This window comes from Cyprinus carpio, chromosome A3 (assembly GCF_018340385.1).
Source record: "Cyprinus carpio isolate SPL01 chromosome A3, ASM1834038v1, whole genome shotgun sequence".
In the NCBI taxonomy this organism is placed as follows: domain Eukaryota; kingdom Metazoa; phylum Chordata; class Actinopteri; order Cypriniformes; family Cyprinidae; genus Cyprinus; species Cyprinus carpio.
Genome location: NC_056574.1, coordinates 26,953,926 through 26,975,809, shown reverse-complemented (window position 1 = coordinate 26,975,809; position 21,884 = coordinate 26,953,926). Strand labels below are relative to the sequence as shown.

At 35.1% G+C, this 21,884-nt stretch overlaps 2 protein-coding genes across 4 annotated transcripts; both read right to left on the bottom strand.

Moving 5' to 3' along the window:
- Positions 1-45: 45 nt before the first annotated feature.
- On the bottom strand, positions 46-10,743 carry LOC122137936. 2 transcript variants are annotated; one of them, XM_042727232.1, is made up of 13 exons: positions 9,512-10,743; positions 6,677-6,781; positions 2,903-2,945; positions 2,486-2,520; positions 2,329-2,377; positions 2,193-2,251; positions 1,832-1,900; positions 1,663-1,705; positions 1,482-1,549; positions 1,288-1,377; positions 1,140-1,196; positions 556-637; positions 46-438 (listed from the first exon to the last, which is right to left on the bottom strand). In XM_042727232.1, the coding sequence occupies exons 2-12, from the start codon at positions 6,777-6,779 to the stop codon at positions 561-563; spliced, it is 693 nt and encodes a 230-aa protein (XP_042583166.1). In that variant the 5' UTR covers positions 6,780-6,781; positions 9,512-10,743; the 3' UTR covers positions 46-438; positions 556-560. The 2 variants fall into 2 exon arrangements, with proteins under 2 accessions (XP_042583166.1, XP_042583173.1); XM_042727239.1 differs by having other exon boundaries at positions 1,868-1,900.
- Positions 10,744-10,896: 153 nt separating this feature from the next.
- On the bottom strand, positions 10,897-21,519 carry LOC109048559 (protein spinster homolog 1-like). 2 transcript variants are annotated; one of them, XM_042727183.1, is made up of 13 exons: positions 21,252-21,519; positions 19,357-19,569; positions 17,387-17,452; positions 17,153-17,289; positions 16,797-16,948; positions 16,264-16,330; positions 14,676-14,818; positions 13,745-13,897; positions 13,340-13,529; positions 13,114-13,179; positions 12,799-12,897; positions 12,558-12,726; positions 10,897-11,865 (listed from the first exon to the last, which is right to left on the bottom strand). In XM_042727183.1, exons 2-13 carry the CDS (start codon positions 19,562-19,564, stop codon positions 11,795-11,797), a joined length of 1,521 nt encoding a protein of 506 aa, XP_042583117.1. In that variant the 5' UTR covers positions 19,565-19,569; positions 21,252-21,519; the 3' UTR covers positions 10,897-11,794. The 2 variants fall into 2 exon arrangements, with proteins under 2 accessions (XP_042583117.1, XP_042583125.1); XM_042727191.1 differs by having other exon boundaries at positions 19,357-19,566.
- Between the last annotated feature and the right edge of the window lie 365 nt (positions 21,520-21,884).

The window sequence follows — 21,884 nt, the reverse complement described above, 5'->3', positions numbered from 1 at the left end:
TAGCCATAATTACAATTTCTATTCAAATTGTAGCCCCATACACCATTTGAATTCATAAAACTTTTATTTCCCCATTTACAAACCAATAGCTAACAGGTTTATGCATTTTTATGACAAAAAGCTATATATTACATGGCAGAGTTGAAGAAATTTGTGCTCATATATTTGAAAGTAAAAGCCAGGATGCAGTACATTGTAAACAGCAACTGTTAATTTAAAACATAAAAACACTAAAAAAAACTAATAAAAACATTCTCAGGTATCGTCAGCAAATCTGTCGTAAGGATTGAGGGAGGACGTTTTCAGAGGTGACACAGGTTCGATGCTTTCTTGGTGATCAAAATTCAAAGCCTAGTTCAGTCTGGAAACTCCTCTGGCAGTCAGGATGATGGTTAGGCCTCTGACCTTGTTAACTGTCTATTTGGTAAAAGGCAAATTCTAGAGAAAAGGAAAATGGAATAAAAAAAATACATTTCTCTCTCTCTTCCATTTAAAGGACAATCCAAAATATATCAAGATATTCACATACAATAAAATTAGAGAATTACATAGTACCTTGATTATTGTAAACTAGGGCCTGTGTTGACATAATCAGAGCTCTCCCGTTCATCACTGCTTTGACTTCCACGGGACAGACCTGTTGAGGAGGAGGAACGTAAAGAATAAACACTATTCTCTTTTTGTCTGAATCACTTATACATCTTTGATTAGAGAAAGAGGCCCATTTCACCTGAATTCACCCTATATATATATATATATATATATAGGGTGAATTCAGGTGAAATGAATGATATAATGAAAATAAACTAAAAAAGTGATACTTTTATAATTATTGTTTATTTAGAAATCATAGTACAGTTTATGATTTTACTTATTTTTGTAATACATTTTGCTGTTCTTGTGTTTGTAAAACCCAGCTCTTTATTTATTTATTTTGGCATTTATCAAAGAGCGGCTTGCATTTGGAAATTGTATATATTTTATATATATTAAGTACATATATGTATGTTTATTGGTGAGGGGTGAAAGGCAAAACAAGTGAAAAGGGGAAAAAATATACTTTTCCCCTTGCTTTGCCTTTCACTCCTCACCAACAAACATATAAAATAAATATATGCTATTAAACAAAAAACACTTACTATAGGTTTTTTTTCTGAGGCCTGAAGAATTACAGAAATTTTCATAATCGTGCATGTCTGTAAAATCACCACAGCATACACAAGACAAGGTTAGGATATGCATTGCAGCGGGGCTTTGTAGTCATTGTTTATTTTCAGCATGTAGTACCTGAGTCTGATTCATCCACGCATGTCTGGTTGTCGCATTGATCTTCTTCAGACACATTCTCATCTTTTTCTACATTTATGTAACATTCTCCTACAAAGTTAGCATCAGCATTGTCAGACGATGTTATGATTTATTTACCAATGTGAAACAAATGTGAATAGATTGCTATTCTTGTTTAATCTCAGCTCTTCTACCTGAGCTCAGGGAGGAAGCTCTGCTGGGTCCCTGCGACTGTGTGATTGGGGGATCAGGAAGAACAGTTCTGGAGAAAAGACAGATATTTTTCATCAGTTTTATATGGATCATGACTCCGCTTTAGCATGACTTGTTTAGGACAATTTGTGAAGATTGGGGGTCAGGCAGGTGCGCTCTTACATGTATTCACTTTGAGGCCGATTGCTCCGCTCATCGCCACTCTCTAGAGAAGAGTCACACATTCAGGACTGTGTTCACATGTGTTTACTTTACATTCAACCCATATTCATTTAAGAATGTGCAAGCTACTCAGAATTATGATACAAAAATGAGCCATTTGATTTCTGACCATGATGATTGTCATGAATGTTGATTCCCTCCTCACCGTTTTGATTCACATAACTGGCTTGACTTCCAGCTAGGGAGACAAAAATAGAAATGTGTGTTTCAATAATATTTCTCTTTAATTTTACTTTAATAGTACCTTATAAAAACTGAAATCAGTTACCTTAAAATATTTATATACATATATATATATATATTCAAAAGCTAAACATCTTTGTGCTATAATGGTTTGAATTGTAGTAATGGAGCAATAAACTCTGACAGCATTTCATAAGTTGTCAACACTGGTGAGATTTTCCCCCCCATTATATTTGAGATATTAGATTATATTGTCTCAAATGCAGTGATGATTGTATGTGACTCACTTTCTGAGGGAGGACAGGAGTGCACCTTTGTGACAGTGATAGATGGTGAACCAAGAGAACTGAGGAAAGAGTGTTTATTAGCACACTGAAGAACAACACAGTCTGTGTGTATATCTGGGTCTGTGTGTGAACTCACTTGGAATGTTGGTAAGGTACAATTCTGGTATGGTCCATATGGGGCGCATCTGAATAATAAGAGATGAGACAGGTATTTATGAAGATATTCATATGAATTATGCAGATACAACAATTTGTGAGTTTTGTTGTGTGTTAGCAGAGGAAAATATATTTACATGTCGACACGGGATGCCGAACCACAAAACCTGATCTGTATGAAGAGAGACAATGTTGAGCCAACACGCATATAAAACAATATCGTCATCTTGGAATTAAAAGGTTCTGTCTGTATTCTGAGCAGTTTCGAGATATTGAGCTTCAAAGTTTTTGCATTCCATATAATGATGTGGGATATGGGGACATCAGAACCAAAATGTATACAACTTTAAAAAAAAAAAAAAAAACTTTACACAATGTAAAGTTGTCACAGAATAAGAATATGTGAAGGACTCAATTTGGACAAAAATGGCAAATAGAACCTTATAATTAAGGTGACAAAATGTATGCATATATATATATATATATATATTGAATGTATGTATATATTTATAAGATCCTGTAAGACAGTGGCTATACAAGATTTGATTTCTTACGTTGGGGGGTATTCTGAGTCACTGGACCTCTGATGGATGGATGCTATAAAAGAAATAAAATATACCCAATAAACAAACTAAATTATCCCATAAGACAAAATATGTTTTAAACATATGCTGTAAACGGTGAAGCTAAATGAAAGAAATTTATGAAATTGAAAATATATTTAGTTTCAACCATATAGTTCAAAATGTATTTCAGAGGCAAGAAAATGCATTTCAGTTCTTATAATATAGCCTACATTTAGGCCAAATGCAAATATGGATGGAATGGCCTATCAAAATAGATTTTTAATGATTTAACGTTTAATAATTTAACATGTGTGAATGTATTTTCTTGGACTGAACTATATGGAGGCTAAAATATATTGATTAATACTTAAATTATTTTATAATTAAATACTTTTAAAATGTGCATTTTCTAAAATGTATTTTCAAATATATTTTCGAAAATATGGGCTACAAAAATGGCCAGAAAATACATTTATATATGTGTATACGAATTCGGGCTAACAGACCTAGATACAGCTGTTGGTCGGCTTCAACCAGCACATACATCAAATATTTCAAGAGTCGTGCGTCATCTGTTTCTCTTACTGAGCATGCGCAGAACGCCAATCTGATAAACTGGCCTCGGCGTTCTGCGCATGCTCAGTAAAAGACACAGGCGATGCACTAATATTTGAAATGTCATGCAGTAGTGATGATGGGCGAATGAAGCTTCATGAAGCACTGAGGCTTTTCTCTGACTGTGCCGGGAAAAGATTCAAAGCTTCGACTAGTGTCGAAAACAGTGCCATCTGTTTACGCGTATTTCACGTGTAACGCGTATCTTTTTGTAATTAAACACATTAGTGGGCGTTCTAGCTTTAACAGTGATCAAAGCATTACCATTTGTGTGGGGAAATCAGTTACAGTGGAGGTAAGCAATCAATGCAGGTTTAAAATACAGACCATTGTCATCAATATCTGTCTTAATGTAAGCATTTATTGTGCTTACATTTACAGCTATCGCCAGCAGGTGGCGCTTATTGAAACTCTATGCTTGCATAATCTCTGAACAAAAAGAGGTTTCAATGATGATCAGACAAACAGTAATTAGGTGCACTGGTGATGTTATTCATTTAAATGAATTTAAAGCCTTAAAGTATCTACATATGATATTTAAGACTTTAGATAAGAATTTCAGGATTAGAATGAGAGCTTGTACTCAGGTCAGGACAGGTATAAGAACTTGATTTGGCTTTCCTGACAGCAGAAGTATTCTACTGTACTAAGGTAAAGTCGGGTTTCAAACATAACTAGTAGTTTACTCAAATCAGATTGTGCTATTAATGCTAACGCATTTTTCAGTTCACCACTTTATGTTCCTCAAGCACTGACAGAACAGACTCTGACTGAGCCAGGCCAGTTGACATCCAAGCTTGTTATCATGCATTCATACAAATCATCTGCACAATGAAATGAACAGTAGGTCAGTGTGTTAACATATTCATTTTAATTCAGAATTGATGTCATTGAAAGCTCACATGTGCAATAGACCTTGTGCAATAGAGTTTCTAATCACAAAACTAGCCTCATGTTATTTTAGAGCTGTGAATGATTGCAACCATAGGCATCATGCCCATTCAAACCCGCCACGGCCCCCTCAGATTTTCGAGTCAAGTGGATTTGGAATGCAGCTTCTAAAAGACAAAAATAGCCGAATAATATTTTTTAGATTTAATACAATCACACGGGTGTGATGTGTGGCGCATCAGCAGCTGCTGGCGCAGAGACAGACGTGTTTTTACAGCGCTGCGCAATAAAACCAATCACACATGATTCTGTTGAGCTTATGAATGATATGGCCAATCAGAGGCGTTCAGATGAGTCATCGATGAAACACCGGTGTTTTCACTGCATGCTTCGCTGACTGAATTCTGCTCTCTGGCGAATTCATGCAGATGTGCGTACGATGTAAGTAAGATATGCATTTCACAGTGTAAACAGCTTCAGTGATTAGAATGGGAGTTTTGAGTGCTTGAACTGGCTAGACTGAAGTCAATGATAATGTACTTTTTATGATAAAAAGACTTTTATAAAAAGATGGGTTTTATGTGCAGATAACACTAACAGTAGTCTGCTTTGCCCATCGCCCGGTATAGATCAACTAACATGATCTATAAAGGTGCAAAATGCATTTACTACAAATATTTGAGAAACCCAAGTTGTTTCACTCAATGAAACACCTCCTGGGCATGCAAGTGCAGCTCCTACCTCTTTGAATGGTGAAACATCGAATTCTACAAAACTGTTCGCCAAGTATAAGATTAAATTTCATATTTGAAATCACTAATGAAATATGACAACAACTGTCTCATGTTGTTTCTTTTGCTCAAATAGTGTTAAAAAAAAGCTTATAGAGCGGCCATATTGAGCGTTGCATTTCCCCCCATTTAAAAATATACGAGTGACACGTCTTGGGTATTTTATAGACTTTGCTTGTGCCCCCTCAAAAACAATAAGTGCATGGCGCTCCTGATTGCAACCTACGTGCAGTCTGTTGTTCTTATGACTTAATAGGACAGGGGTGTCAAACTCAGTTCCTGGAGGGCCACTGTCCTGAAGAACTTGATTAGCTCAGGTGTGTAGGAGCTAGTCTAAAATTATATTAACTGTATAACCATTTTTTGCTTACCTCCACTGTAACTGATTTCCCCACACAAATGCTAATGCTTTGACGCTAATTTAAGTTTGATCACTGTTAAAGCTAAAATGTCAACTAATGTGTTTATTTACAAAAAGGCATGTGTAGAAAAACGAGGGAATTTTATTTTTATCTATTTTTTCATAAAACTGCAATTTAAATATCTTAATTATAGGCTATACAAAAAAAAGGTTTGACCCAAGTCTTCAGCAGCCAATGACACTGACCCGTTCAAACAAATTTTTAATGCATATTTCACGCTTATCTAACACGCTATATACGTGTTGAATACACGTATTTATTGCATTGATTTTTCAAACGCAAACAACATGTATTTAACGCGTGAAATACGCGCCTAAGTTCTTGTGAAATACGCGTATTTGTTGTTGACTTGTTAAAATTCATGTGTTTTTGGCCCTTTTGGCCTTCCATAACCACATATTGCATAGATGGATTCCTGTTGCGTGCATAAAAAAAAGCCTGTCCATGTGTGTGTTGGTCGAATTTATCCCTCTGATAAATTAATTTACCCATTAAACTGTGACATTAAATGCCAGTTCTGATATCAATTACTGCATATATGGCAAATATGATTATTTTCCTGAAATAATCTGTATTCCTCCTATTACTTGTATGACTGTGTATTTAAAATTATAATTAAACAAGTCTGAGTGAAAACTTACTCGTAAAGTAAGGTCTGTAGTTCGGACACGCAAGATGAATCGCACGCGTGATTGGACAGAAAGTGAGGCTTTGTTTGTCATTTGTGACATGATTTCTACGTGAACAACACAAGCCTCGAATTCCTATTTATTCTCGACACAAGCTCAGATGCCTCGGTTCAAATGTCACATCACTGTGCACTCTTGAACAGAAAGATGGTGACTGCAGCTCGATTATAAATGTTCGTGTACATCACACAACTCGTTCACAGGGTTATTGTTATAGTTGTGCTAAGCCATGTTGTACGGTGAGTTTTACATTTTACATTTGAATTGAAGTATACCACAAACATCCTTTTAAGCATAAAGCTTTGATGAGACAAAAACTATTTTTATTACAGATAAGATGTTAGGAGGTCTTACTTGGTTGTCTATGTCCCCAGCAGTATGTACAAAGACTGGTTACAAGGATGATTGACAGGAGGAGAGCCCCGCCCACCACAGACAGCAGTGTAGTGGAGTCCATAACTGAGGAGACAATGCGAGAACATTGATTTATGGCAGTATTTGGCCAAAGCAGAGAGCCTCCTCATTCTTCTGAATCTGTGGTTTTAGGTTAGTGTGACTGTGACTAAACCAGGGAAATGTTTCCATATGCTAATTTTGTATAAATGAAGCCGCATATGAAAGGTCAGGTAACTCATTTCATTTGGTTTTTATGAAGCTGACTTGTTTTAATGAAAAAGCAGCAAGTGGGTTTACTATTTCTTGATGTTAGCAATAAGAACTGGTCTCTTTAAAATCTTTAAGAAACATGAAAACACAGATCTTCCATCCATGAGCTCATGATCATTTATTCCTTATCATTTAATACACTGTTCTTAAAACCTGCTGCTCTGATCTCCACCATGGACCTTTAGATCTCTTAACTATCTTGCATCTTTGTGGGTTGCTTTCTTGCAGAACTTGGTGTTGATGACTAATATGTCTAACAGTCATTTGTACATGTCAAAAATCCTATTCTTAACCAGTATCATCTTGTTTTCCAGTAAAAAGATCTTAACATCTATAAAACAGGATACATTTAACCAAGAATCCAGAGAAGGGATGCATAAGGACTTGTTTTCAGAGAATACATATATTGAATATAAAGGTGTTTCTTCAGCTATAATTCAAAATTTTAATTTCAAATAATCTTTATACAGTCTCTGTTTCAGAAAAGAAACTCTCACTATTTTAATTTATCTGTTAACAATGTCAAAAAGTTTATATACTAAATTCTTACAGTGGCATTTATATCACATCTCAAATCATGTTTTGTGTTAGATTGTGTTTTGTGGTGGAAATTGCATTTTAAATATTTTTGGAATAAAATGATGTACTCCCGTGCTAAGGATAATTTCTTCGCTTGCATTTTGGGCATCCTATGCACACAATGAAATATTATCACACTTTGCAAAATTCTACAAAATTTACAGCTCAACTGGAAATAACACATAATTTAAATATTTGAATAACATGCCATTTACTTTGATATCTCTTTATTCACACTTATTTTACAAATAAAACCCCGCCTTTGTTAATATTATTAAAGAATTAAATATGTAATTCTCAAATTTTGATGATGTATTATGTTTTAAAATTTAACGTTTGGGTTTGGACATGGGTAAAAAAAATTAAATCTATACACAAAAGAATTTAAAAAGCAGGAAATGTAAATTTTGAAAGTATGATTACAAAAAAAAATTTTCAAGACCATTTTAATGTGACAAAACAAAACATAAATAACAAATTTCATGCAACAAAAAGCAAAAAAAGTTACTGCTTACTATAGTTTTATTACAAATCTGGGACGTAAAAGCAAGTTGAAGAAACACCCTTAAGTGTATTTTATCAGATTTTTAGACAGTTTTCTTTAACTTTAGTATAAATGTCACTATATATATATATATATATATATATATATATATATATATATATAACCTATGCAATTCCTATGCAATTAAATTCCTTTTTCCTAACAGTCATTTTTGCAATGTATAATTTATTTGCTTTATAAACGCTGTCTGCTAATTTGAACACTTAAGTACAACACTCAAAAGATAAAATAAACTCATTACCCCAGCATGGATCACTCAGTGCATTTAACAGATACAAAAACTGTTCTCTGTAACATTTTTAAAAATCTCTTGAGTGGCCGGCACTTTTCAGTTAAACCGTTTTGAAAGTTTTAATTAGGCAAATTCTCAATCTGCGAAATTTCACTCAGCATCACCTGCAATGCAAGTTTTTACACATCTCTATATATGCGAGCGTGTGGCTGTCTGTGGTTACATTCAGTGCCAGGAAACGGATTTCCTGTATTTTGCAGAGAAAAACGATGCATTGGCTCTCACTCTAATCCCAGAGCTGTCAAGTTATCGAGAACTACTACCCAGAACCCAAAATGCAGGGCAAATGGCAGCCTTACCTAAATTTTATTAATCCAAGTACAAGCAAAGATGCTTTGAGCAACCAACATTATACTGATTTCATAGACAATCATGAACTATTCAATGTTATAGTGCACTTTTATAATTATTATAAATCCAATAAAATAGGACTCATTTATATGCATAAAATGATTCACATACGTAATAATGGTTGTTCAGAATTAAAAGCATTAGTAAAAAAATCAAAGCGCGAATGCGACTGAAATTGGCTTGACGAAGGACAGTGAATGTGATAATGAGGTTTTATTTGCGGTTGAAGAACTCTTGACCCAGTGATCATTATCAAACTACAGCCATATTACAAGCCAGCATTTAGAGTGAATTGGTAAGGAAATAAATCATCTACATAAATCTTTTGGTGAAAAGTTATGTTTGATGACTTGCAAAGGCAATGTGTTTTGAAACATTTATTGTCTTTATATGAAGTCAGCACTCGAAATTGAGAAAAATAAAAGATAAAATAATTCTGATTAATTTTCATGGCAATTTGAAACCTTTTATCAATCATGTCAACCAAGTTGGTGCTAAATGGCATGTTACATGCATAGAAGAAAACCCAAGGTCATCTGCACTGATTGAAAGTGACGGATCATATATTGTAGGATTTCTTTAGTTCGTAGAAAAAAGGTTGATTGGCAAAAAATCTAAGCGATATGATTATGTATTACTGTATTCAAACTCAAGCTCTCTGTATCATAGCACAGAAAACTCTCCACAAAACACTATGCCAGTTTTACTTGAAGAGAAAATAAAGTAAAAAGCTTACCAGTATCAGTAGCAGCAATCAGGTCAATCAAGACACCACACGTTCTGCTCAGCAGAAACCTGCAATTAAACTGCCGACCAGTTCACACACACACACTGCAGTTTGTATAAATCACACCTATCTCACAGCTCACACTGAAGGTGCCACCATTTTCCTCCCTCACAGCTCACTCCTTGTTCCTCAGTTTCTCCCCTTTAGTTCACCTCCCAACCCAAATTTAAGCAATGCCAGTAGTCAGTTGCTTAATGCCAGTTGCTCATATCTGCTGAAGTTACTTCTTTAAGGTTTATTATTTCATATGCGCCACTGAGGTGTGTCCTGATCTACAGGGCCTCTGCCGCAAAGAACTTCACGTCTAGGTTTCTTTCCTCGCTGCACTTGCTCTCTGCCTCCTCATAGGCTCAGAGAAAGTGTCGTTCTATCACTCGCACCAGTCAGCATCTTTTTTTCTCCCCTCTTCATCTTTGTAACTGGCTTTTCTCTTGCTCATTTCACCTCCCTCCTTCTCTCATCTCTTATATCTGAAGGTTTGGTTTCTTGCTTGGTTTTCTGCCGCCATGCAGATTTGATCAAATGTTAGATTCTGAAGATAAAGTCGTTAAGGCATCAAAACTTATAGAGCAAGAAAAGCATTATGTTATCTTGATGTTGTGTTAATATGGTGAGAAACTGATAACATTAGAACAATCATTTTTGTGGTGTCCCATTGCAAGACTTGCTGTCAAATAATTGGTCATTTAAAAAAAACAAAACAAAAATCAACAAATGAGTAGTAACTCATGCTATATAATGTTCGTAAATAAAGTGTCACAGAACACAGGTGTTTCCCTGCAGTTTAACAAGAGATTAATGAAAGAGTTAAAAAAAAAAAAAGTACATATGTATGTTGTCTGATGAGCATTAACTTGTCGCTTCGTTATGGCGGACAGTGAGTCATAATTTCTCAATCTTGCCTCCCACACTTGTGGCATTTTGTGGTGTTCTTGTAACCTACACAAACAAACTACAGGAATGACATACTGATACATTATATTCTCACAAGCACAACATCATCCATCGAATGTTCCACTGCAAAGATAACGCATGCTTCGATTCAGGGGCTTCAGTTTTCGTAATTCATTCACGAGGCTAATTTTCACAGCAAATTTAGCAAATAGACTTGCATCTCTATATCCCACCTACAAACAGGAAACCACAGCAACTGAAAAACCTTGATCATCATTCTTGCCACTGCAAAGAGAGAGAGAAAGCAAACTTGCAAGAGACAGTGAGAGAGATAAAGCAGAAATAAAAACACTCGCCATTATTTCAGTGTGCTGTAAGCAGGAATAAGGCAACCGATTTAAAGCAAGTTTAACACAAGAAACTGATCAAAAAGATACAGATTAAATTTCTCATTTAATATTTATTTTAAAAAGGTTACAAAACAAGATTAACAAGCAAAGTTTGCAAATTATTCTAAAAGAATAGACTGGAAAACATCCACAGCAGAGGGAATGGTCAAGAAACTGCCTTAAAAAAAAAAAAAAAAAAAAAAAAAAAACGGTCCATGTAACAAATATATGTAACAATGTTATTTTAAAAATAGATATATAATCAAGTTAATTAATATCTGAATCATGCTACAGTAGCATTAGTGTTTGTTTTCGGTGTGTTTCCTGAAAGACCATAAAAGCTCAAAAGACATTAAAACAGGAGGAAAGACTTTAGTTTGCAAAAGCAGATCACAAACAGAGTTCAGTGCTGCTCAGCTCAGTCTGACTCTGCTAGTTCTTAGTCATAGTCCTGCTTTGATGAAAACAAATGCAACAGAATTTTGAGAGTACCTTGGTTTTAGTTAACTGACTTAGCCTACAGACTGAGATCGCCTCCAATAAAAACATCATAAATATAATTTACATGAATCCTAAAACACATCTTGAGGAGTTTCAATAAAAGGTAACGAAATATTCCCACCATATAACCTCTTTCCATTTTTTTTTCCCACGTGTTCCCCGTGTGCCTCTGTCTCCTCCCACAGGACTCATCCGGGGGGAAAGCAGGATGGACTAGGCACACAGGACTACCAGGTAAGATGTTATTGATATTTTTTAGTCCAAAATGTTCCCAAATCATAAGGGTGTTAAGGATATAAACAAAAACATGAGCATAATAAATTACTATAAAACTCCTTATCGTGGAGATAGTCCAATCAGTGATTACTGCTCCAGGACTGGCTCTATCTGCCTGCGCCAATCAGAGTGCTGTTCCCTGTGTGAGAACCATCCAAATCCTTGCGCCATCTCAAATTAAAACACTTGACACTGATACTTTAGTGGACCTCCCTCTCTTTGGAACAATAATTGGTGCATCATCTGAAAAAAAAAAAAAAAAAAAAAAAAAAAAAAAAAAAAGACACGTCAGTATGTTATTTTCCAAAGCATCTATAATGACCCTAAAAAATTAAGTGACTGAGAATTACATAAAGATTTTACCAAAACCCACAAATGGAAATGACGACATAATTAGTCAGCATTTTGTTTAATGGAGAAACTGAAAGGAATATTTACAGATTCGTTTAAAAACCCATTTACAGTAATGCACTTTTGACAGCAAGGCACAAAATGCCAACCACAGACATTGAGGCTGTATTCAACCAGCAATATTGGTTTTAAAATTCCTTCTTAAAAGCAGGATCATTAGTGGCAATTAAAACCAATATATTGCAAAATACACAGAATATAACTAAAACGATATAAAAAAAATCATTAATTGAAATAAATCTGAAATAAAATAAATATTACATTTAAGTTTTAGAATGTTGTACTTGACAAGTGCAAAAATTGCTAAAACTTATATTATATATATATATATATATATATATATATATATATATATATATATATATATATATATATACTAAATATATACTAAATATAAATACTAAAATAAACAATCAAACATAACTGTGACTTTCAAGATTGTCCTGATATTACCAAATTCTTTGGAAATATGAATGGCCTCCAATCTAAGACAAGACTGTGATGTCATCAGTGATTTCACTCACCAGAGGGCACGTAGTTCTCTGCCAGATGCCGGTCTTTTTCTATGAAGAGGGCCGTGGCCAGAAAGAAAGCTCCACCCACCACGGCCACGAAGGAACACAGCAGGAGTGACATCTGAAGTGAACGAAAGTCCCACATGTATGAATCCGACTTCTTTATTGAGTCTGACACCTTAAGAGGGGGGAAAACACTTTAAAAAGAGCTTTGAAAGACTTTTTCTGTGCAATTGTGAGATGGACGTACCACTCCTATGAGGTAAGGGCTAACAGCGTCGCCCAGCAAGTGTGAGAGTACAATCTGAAAAGCTTCTGCTGTGGAGCGCCGTGTGGGGATCACAACATACTGAGAGAAGAGAGAAATGAGAACATTAGGAAAGAGACCTCATGCTGTTCCAAACACAGAAAGTGTTGAAATTAAATTTGTTAAACTCGATTCATTTCCTGATTCTGTTAGATTTTGATTTGTATGTTTTTCAAAAAATAAAATAAAATAAAAATCATCTTTTCATTGTTCTTTTTAATTGGTAGTGGATAAAATGGGAGGAAGTGAAACTCTCACCAGTAGGATATCTGCAACAACAGCCCAATTCATAGACAGGAACGTCTCACCCAGGAAGATAAAGACCTGATGGGAACACAAAATAGTTAAGCAGCATAAACCTGCTCTACATTCAACACTAAAGGTCAATATAACATTGAAAACACTTTCAGGGAGAAAATAAATAAATGAAAAAACAGTTTTTGGATTTAACAGGGTCAAAGGAGAAGTCAAATGAGTGACTTACATATGTGGCCACAGTGCTAGCCTGAGCAAACATGATGGACAGATAGAGAAAGGGAGCAGCGAGGAGGAGTCCTGCAGCACAGACTAATGGATCGGCTCGAGGGGTCCTGGTCCTCAGCTTCTTGCTCACCTGCACTCCACTCGTTACTCCCAGGATGCCTGTCACTACTGTGATGATGCCAAAAAGCACACTGCGTGGCGTCAGAGATTAGAAGAACATTGTTAGTGCATATTCTTAACAGAAGAATATTTACAATACAGCATGTACATATGCGCTGCTCATAACATCATAATGGTACCATAATATTAAAAGAGTACAAAAACATTAAAAGAAAACAAAAGTGTGTGCCAAAGTCATGGTATGTATTGAGAGAGTGAGGTGGTGGTGTGTATGAGGGGCTGATACCTGTCAGAGTTGTCACAGGGGGCTTTTAAACATGGCTGCTTCTCTCCAGTGAAGACGCCCGCTCTGAATAAAAAGGCAGGGGCCCACAGGGCTAGTGACCCCGTCACAAATGCCACAGTCGTGAAGCCAAACGTGGACAGAACAAAACTTGGACTGCAACAGAAATGAGGAGGGAAACAGAGAGACATTAAGTTCAGGAAAGATTTTCAGCAATCAATACTCTACATTAGTCTTCAGTGTCACATGATCCTTCAGAAATCATTCTAATATGCTTATTTGCTGCTCAAGAAACATTTCTTATTGTTATCAATGTTGAAAACAGTTTTGCTGCTTAACATTTTTAAGGAAACTGTGATACACTACCACTCAATTTCATTTTTTAACATGGATAATGATAATGATTATTAATAATTGAGCACCAATAGCTGATAATAATTGAGTAGCACATCATCATATCAGAATGATTTCTGAAAGACCATGTGACAATGAAGACATAAATGGCTGCTGTATATCATTTATATATATATATATATATATATATATATATATATATATATATATATATATATATATATATGTGTGTGTGTGTGTGTGTGTGTGTGTGTGTGTCTACTGACCTCCAATGCATGGGCAAAAACTTGCTGAAACATTACTGAATAATATATTTTTTACAACAGCAGTCACAAAGAGCAATGGTTATTACCCTTATATCTAAAAACCAAATCACTTGTCATTGTGAGCGATTAGATATTTTATCATTTCCTTGATCATCTCAGATAGAGGCTGCAGTGAGGTCTCCAATAATTACCTGATAACTGAGGAAAAAAACCCTCAGATTATCAGATAAAGAAAATTCCCTTGCATAAAATCTAAAGCAAAGGCTGTGACTTCTAAATGATGCTTTAAAGCCAAAATAAGCTCAGTGACTCACTTCCTGCAGAGTGCTTTTATGTCCGTCATCCAGCTGGTTCTGTGCAGCGTGTGCTCTGGACGAGCTTCGATCGCACCACGCTTCGGTTCCTGAACTACAAAAAACAAGAGGATCACGGCCAGCAGCCCCAGACTAGGGGTCACCTACAAAAGAGAAACAAACGAAAAAGAGCAAACAAAAAAGGCAGAGAGAAATTGAAAGTGAGAATAAGTGTGAAGACATTACAGAAAAGAGAATTGTTATTATATTTAAGGGGTGCTCCGATCAGGATTTTTGAGGCCGATCACCGATCACAGAAAAAAGTATCTGCCGATTTTTTTAAAGCTTTCTTTTTATTATGTATAATTATTTATAGTAAGACTCCAGTCAGGAATTTTAGACATTTATTCAAGGCCTGAATTTTTTTAAAAATGAATTTTCCTCTTAGGTGACTCTTGTATGAGGGGATTTTTTAATTTGAGGGGGGCAAAAATATACATTTATCTGACCTAAATGTTTGATCATGCGATGCATTTGTTTTTACAATCGTGCAATTGTTGCACAATAGCTTACACACAGCACAAGCCTGATTCTGTGAGCTGTATGTGAGGTGGTCTTTTACACCAGGTTCACACATACTCCGTTTGCAGTGTGCATGCAGTCCATGTGCGGTATGCAAGCGGTGCAGAAGCAGCAGGTGCTCACTGTGCTTTCACACAGGAGTCCACTACTGATCCGTGGCTGCTTACTACAAACAACATTTACCTATCATTTTGATTTCAAATCCAATCACTGTTACCTAAAATGCTTTTTCAGCATTGGGAACCTTTTTTTTTTTTTTTACACTGTGCAGTAGCGAATACAATCTTTCATAGATGTGTTTTAAAGAATATATTTTTATATTAAAGTTTTTTATTTTTTTTTTTTTTTTGTTTTAATTATATATTTATATATTAAGTTGTTCAAGCAAGTGGCAAAACATTTAAACTATTTTTTGCATTTAATTCTTTATTACAAGCAATCCTGCGGTTCTAAAAGAACTTTGTTTTCCTACCTCCACGAGTGCCATCTAGTTTATAAACTTTAGTGAAGATACAACACTGCCTCGATTGTGCAAGTGACAGTTCCTGTGTTAACTGTGCAGCTCGCTTTTATAGTGCAGATGCGATTTGATTTGATGCCATTTGGGCATTTTGAGAGAAAGAGAGCGTGCGCGGTGATTCACTCACGCTTTTTGTTAAATTATGTCTCACAGAAAGTTTACAAATTAGCTACTTTATAAGTTATTTAATGAAGAAAGATAAACTGTACCTCACCTTCAGCATTACAGTATTATTTCACCCGCGCCGGACAGAGACTGAGACGGTGCTGCTGCATGTGCCAAACCTCTCACGGCAGGCATCATCAGCTTGAGATCGGCCTTTTTAGAGGCCGCCGATCAATCATCCCAAATCGATTATCGGCCGATTGTGATCGGTAGCCGATCAATCGGAGCACCCCTATTATATTTAATCTCCAAGTGTGATTTTGTGGTTAAAGCAATAAGCATGTGTCATGCACTCCACCCAGAGACAGATAAACAATGAGAGGTTTGGTGCTGCAGACATACCCGAAGAGCCCAGTGCCAATCCCCAGCCACATCATTCACCTTTGAGCCCACGATATAACCCAGACCGCTGAGGAAAGAAAGGCCAGTAGATTTGAATGAAAATAGGGACTAGGCCTGGTCCACATTGTAGCTTATGCTGTCCATTTAATACAGTCAGCTCTTTAAAATCATGTTTTAGGGGCACAAACTAATGTTCAAAACAAATGTTTTAATTTACATGAGAAAAAAAAAGTGCTCTTTCCATTAACAAGGCTGTCAGTAGATTTTGGAACTGCCTGGCCAAATAATCTATATATATATATATTTAATTATTCTCATGAATTTTAAATATTCAGGGACTAGTTCTTTCTCAGAAGTGCTCAACTGTAGCAGCCTGAAAACATATAAATGCAGCTTTGTTTGGAGTGGAGAAAATCTAACTGCATGTGGCAGAGTGTGAGAATGTAACCATCCAGTAAATGTGCACAGAGCTAAAGTGAGAATATCCTAAACACCAGTATTTCCACTGAGTGTATGTTTGTGCATTGTCCCACCTGCCCACTGGGATTGCAAAGTAGAAAATGGACAGCATGTTGGTCCTCATCTCCTTGACGAACAGGTCAGCGATGATGGTGGGAGCAATGGTGGAGTAACTGGCCTCCCCAACACCCACCAGCCCTCGCGTCAACAACAACGCCCAGAAATGCTGAGAGAAGATTTATCCTATTAGTTTACTCTCCAAATGACACTTTAAATTACACAGTTCAGTATAGAAGACATTGTATCAGAGACTGAAAGCTGTTGCTTTGAAAAATAAAGAAAGTATCTGAATAAAATTGTTTTCAAATATAAAGTAGAGGTTTAACCCGTATGCATTTGCAAAGTCTGAAAGGTTTAATGTAGGACTTACTTCTTTGCCAATGAAGGAGCTGGCTAATGTCACTAGGGACCAGAAAAAAATTCCCACACACATGATGTACTTCCTGTTATACCTGTCGCCCAGGTATCCAAACAGAGGAGCCAAGATCATGTAACTGCAGATGAAGACTAAAAGGAATAAAGAATCAAAGCGATTGAAAAGTTAATAAATAATAATAATTATAATGATATTAAAATGGATCACAGATGGTATGAATCCGCTCACCTGTCTGAAGTAGCCCTGATTTTCCATCACTAATGCTGAAGAACTGCTCAATGTCTGGAAGTACACCTGTAAGACAGGAAGTTTACTCTTATCACAGTTTGTTACCGACCAGTTAAAATACCATTGCACATTACATGTTTTGCAGAATAAAACAACAATACGTCTTTCTACAGATATTTATAAATTAAACAGCCATTTGAAACAACAAATATCTTTGCGTTCAACAAGGTCTCTACTACTAATAGGCAAAGTATGTTTATTAACCTCAGACAGACTACTGCAAGCTAAAACTATTAAAAATAATTTCCTTAACTGAAATAAAGCTAAATAAAAATAAATAAAATAAAACTGAAATAAAACACAAATGGTAGATGAACTTAAAAATAAAAATTAGAAATGTTCAATGGCAATTAATTGAAATAAATTTGAGGTTTAAGTAATAAAATGACAAAGCAAAACAAAATGACTAAAACTAAAATTCAAGGAAAAAAAAAAAAAAAATACATATACATACATATATCTATATATATCTATATATATATATATATATATATATATATATATATATATATATATATATATATATATATACATATATATATATATATATATATAAATATACAATTAAAGATGATATATATATATATATACATATACATATATACATACACACACACACAGTACAGGTCAAAAGTTTGGAAACATTACTATTTTTAATGTTTTTGAAAAGAAGTCTCTTCTGCTCATCAAGCCTGCATTTATTTGATCAAAAATACAGAAAAAAAAACAGTAATATTGTAAAATATTATTACAACTTAAAATAATAGTTTTCTATTTGAATATACTTTTAAAAAATAATTTATTCCTGTGATGCAAAGCTGAATTTTCAGCATCATTACTCCAGCCTTCAGTGTCACATGTAACATCCAGTCTATCACATGATCATTTAGTAATCATTCTAATATTCTGATTTATTATGAGTGTTGGAAACAGTTCTGCTGTGTAATATATTTGATGAATAAAAGGTTAAAAAGATCTGCATTTATTCAAAATAAAAAAAAAATTCTAATAATATATATTCTAATAATATATTTTCTTTACTATCACTTTTTATCAATTTAACACATCCTTGCTGAATAAAAGTATTGATTTTATTTTAAAAAAAAAAAAAAAAAAAATTACTGACCCCAAATTACTGACCAGTAGTGTATATTGTTATTACCAAAATATTTATATTTTAAAAACATAGCTTCTTTTCTTTTTTTTTTTTTTTTTTTTTTTTACTTTTTATTCATCAAAGTATCCTTAAAAAAGTATCACATGTTCTGAAAAAATATTAAGCAGCAGAACTGTTTCCAACTTTGATAATGAATCATCATATTAGAATGATTTCTAAAGGATCATGTGATAATGATCCTAAAAACTCAGCTTTGCATCACAGAAATAAATGATAATTTAAAGTATAATAAATTTAAAAACAATTATTTTAAATTGTAATAATATATCACAATATTACATTTTTTTTCTGTATTTTTGATCAAATAAATGCAGGCTTGATGAGCAGAAGAAACTTCTTTCAAAAACATTAAAAATAGTAATGTTTCCAAACTTTTGACCTGTACTGTGTATGTATGTATGTATGTATGTATATATATATATATATATATATATATATATATATATATATATATATATATATATATATATATATATATATATATATATAAATAAAAGACTAAAATAACACACCATTAGACAACACACCATTAGACAACAATACATAAACCTAAATCAATTATTGTATTGTTAGAATTCATGATGGGATTTAAAATGCTTCTGATTCAAAAAGAAAAAGTAAATCACATTATCATCAAGCTGTGTGCCTTTGTCTTGCGCATTTGATCTGGATTAAAAGGGGCCCAGCACTGTATAGCAGCACTGATGCTCTGAAATCTACTAGCGCTGGTTACCTGCCACAGTGAATCTGTCCATATAGTTCAGTAGATTGATGTAGCAGAGTACAACCACAATCACTTTAGCTCTTCTATCAGACACTCCACTGGCAGACTCCTCCTCCTCGGGCTGAGGTGAACCCACCCCATTGTCAGTAGGCCCCTCCCCCTCATTATCATCTGAGAAGAAGGGTGTTGTGTCGGCAGAAACATCTGTCAGTGACATCGCTGCTGCAGGAAAAGATTAAAGTTGAGGAAGAACAAAAAAAGCCAGTGTATAGTTCAAATCAACAGTTTTACATTTAAATTTTTCCATTTGGCAGATGCTTTTGACCAAAGCAGATTACATTGCATTTTATCAGTTAAAGGTCCCTTATTGTCAAAACTGAAATTTCCTGGCTTTTTTCATGATAACTGAGGTTCATGAAAAAAGCTAATAACCATTCTGAAACATCCTGTTGTGAGTGCGTTTGAAGAGGTGGTTGGTTGTCTCCTGTCGTCACTGGTTCGGGGTCTGAGTTCGGCTCAAACATGTAAGGCCGGACAACCTTTCCCTCAGCAATGACCATCATTACTGGTGTTTCTATTTCTTACTTGTGAGTAAAACCAAACCCCAGCAGGCTACAGCATACATGACCCTAGTTACCTGTGGTTGGCCTGGCTGTGCATCACTCAGAAAACAACAGATCAATCAGAAGAGAGGCTCATGAATATTAATTAGACAGGCCAAATTCGACCTGTTCTTAGCAGAGCTCCTGAGGGAGAAGCAGTAAAAATATACTGAGATGGTTTTTGGTACTTATACCACAAAACATAAATTCGTAAAGACATCAAAACCTAAAATAAAACTCCAGAAAGGTGTAAAATATGACCTTTTTTTTGGTGCTTTGGGAGTGGAATATTGCCCGTATATGGATCCAAAACTTTTCTAGAACATGGATGGTTTGGTCTACTACAATCAAAGGTCATTATGGGAAGCAAAACCTGAGACTGACACACAGTTTCAGTCCATACGCCATTAAAAAAAAAAAAAAAGACCAAAGTCTATCACTGATTACACAGACTATTGATCACATTCTAATCACATCCTCACATGAGGATGTACAGTGGGGTTCAAAAGTCTTCCGAAACCTGTCAAAATGCTTCATTTTTAAAATGAAAAAGCTTTTCCATAAACATTTATAATCTAGTTTGTCAGGAGTTTAGACGCACAAGGAGGACACATGGAGAGGAAGTAGGCACACGCTCGTGATACGAATTAATCTCGGCCACAGTATCATGTGAATACAGTGATGAAGAATTAAAATATTGAAAGAGAAATTACACTGTGAGCTCAGAAAGATGTGCATGCGTGCAAATTTTAAATAAATAATATATGAATGTAAATGTTTAGGTCACTACGAATTCAAGTGACCAAACCTATGTGGGATAACATGTCAGAAGTATCCTTATCAACTCTTAATAATCTATAGCGAAACTTAGATTGTAAATTGAATCCAACTAAAAAAAAAAAACCTGTTTTTGCTGACTGATGACATGTGATGCTTGATGTTGACCAATACTAGTCTATGTACAGACATGTAGCTGGTTAAGCAACATATTCCACTGACAGTGGTGCCAACAGTAAATAAATAAATAAACAAACCCAAAAGCTGTATTTCTCTTTTACTGATGTGGTTATTATGGAAATGGCATAGAAAGGTCTCAAGGTAGAGTATTTATTTTAAAACACACCGAGTGTTTCCTCAACACTCAGAAAAGCAAAACATCCAATCACAAGTATAGAACAGCCTTTCATTTAACACTGTTTACGGAGACATGCAAATCCCGAAACCTATAGAAAAGAGTGCTATGAACGGTCTTGTTTACTGCTCTATACACAGTCCACGCACTTAAACCCTTGTTTACGTTACCTGGAAAATGCAAAGCGACGTCAGAGGCGTGCTCAGAGTTCTTCTTCTGGACGCTGCTGGGCTCCCTCTGAGTTGTCAAGACGTTTCAGTGTGCTGTCTTTACCTTACCTCCTGCGTGGACATATTTGAATCGCAGTGGAGGGTCTAAAAGCGAACTGTGCAGTCAGACTCTCAGTTGTGTTGCTGCTCTACAAGCTCAGCACGACGCCATACTGGAATGACGCATGCTTCCGCTCTCTCTCTGCAGTCACGTGAGCGCCTCCTTCTCCAGGCGTGATTTTGACAGATAAACATAGCCTAATTTAAAACCATGAGTGAAATGGATATTCTGATTTGTGCACCTAAGTAGCATTAAGCAAGTGACTTTAATAAGACAAAAGATGCTAAAAAAATCACTAGTGATTCTGAACCTTTCATTTGTCTCGGCTTCTCGTGCTGATGAATGCTGCTACTTTATCAGACAAATGTTTGTGTCCTATTTACAGCTACTTTAGCGATTGCTGTTGATTTATTTTTATAGGTAACTGCTTTAATTGTTACAATTATTTCAGTTGATTAATTAAGTTGAATTACTTGACATATATGGGTGTGATGTTGTGTTTTATAAGATAAAAAAAAAAATAGTATGCTCTC

What these genes read in the sequence shown, in the direction of transcription:
- LOC109048559 (XM_042727183.1), bottom strand. Translation starts at nt 19,564, where the DNA reads ATGTCACTGACAGATGTTTCTGCCGACACAACACCCTTCTTCTCAGAT. An exon ending in ATCAGGGCTACTTCAGACAG is followed by an intron (nt 17,290 to 17,386) that starts GTGAGCGGATTC and finishes TATTCCTTTTAG; the next exon opens with TCTTCATCTGCAGTTACATG. An exon ending in GCTCCTTCATTGGCAAAGAA is followed by an intron (nt 16,949 to 17,152) that starts GTAAGTCCTACA and finishes ATCTTCTCTCAG; the next exon opens with CATTTCTGGGCGTTGTTGTT.
- LOC122137936 (XM_042727232.1), bottom strand. Translation starts at nt 6,779, where the DNA reads ATGGACTCCACTACACTGCTGTCTGTGGTGGGCGGGGCTCTCCTCCTG. An exon ending in CTGGGGACATAGACAACCAA is followed by an intron (nt 2,946 to 6,676) that starts GTAAGACCTCCT and finishes TTTCTTTTATAG; the next exon opens with CATCCATCCATCAGAGGTCC. An exon ending in AGCTTCCTCCCTGAGCTCAG is followed by an intron (nt 1,378 to 1,481) that starts GTAGAAGAGCTG and finishes CTAACTTTGTAG; the next exon opens with GAGAATGTTACATAAATGTA.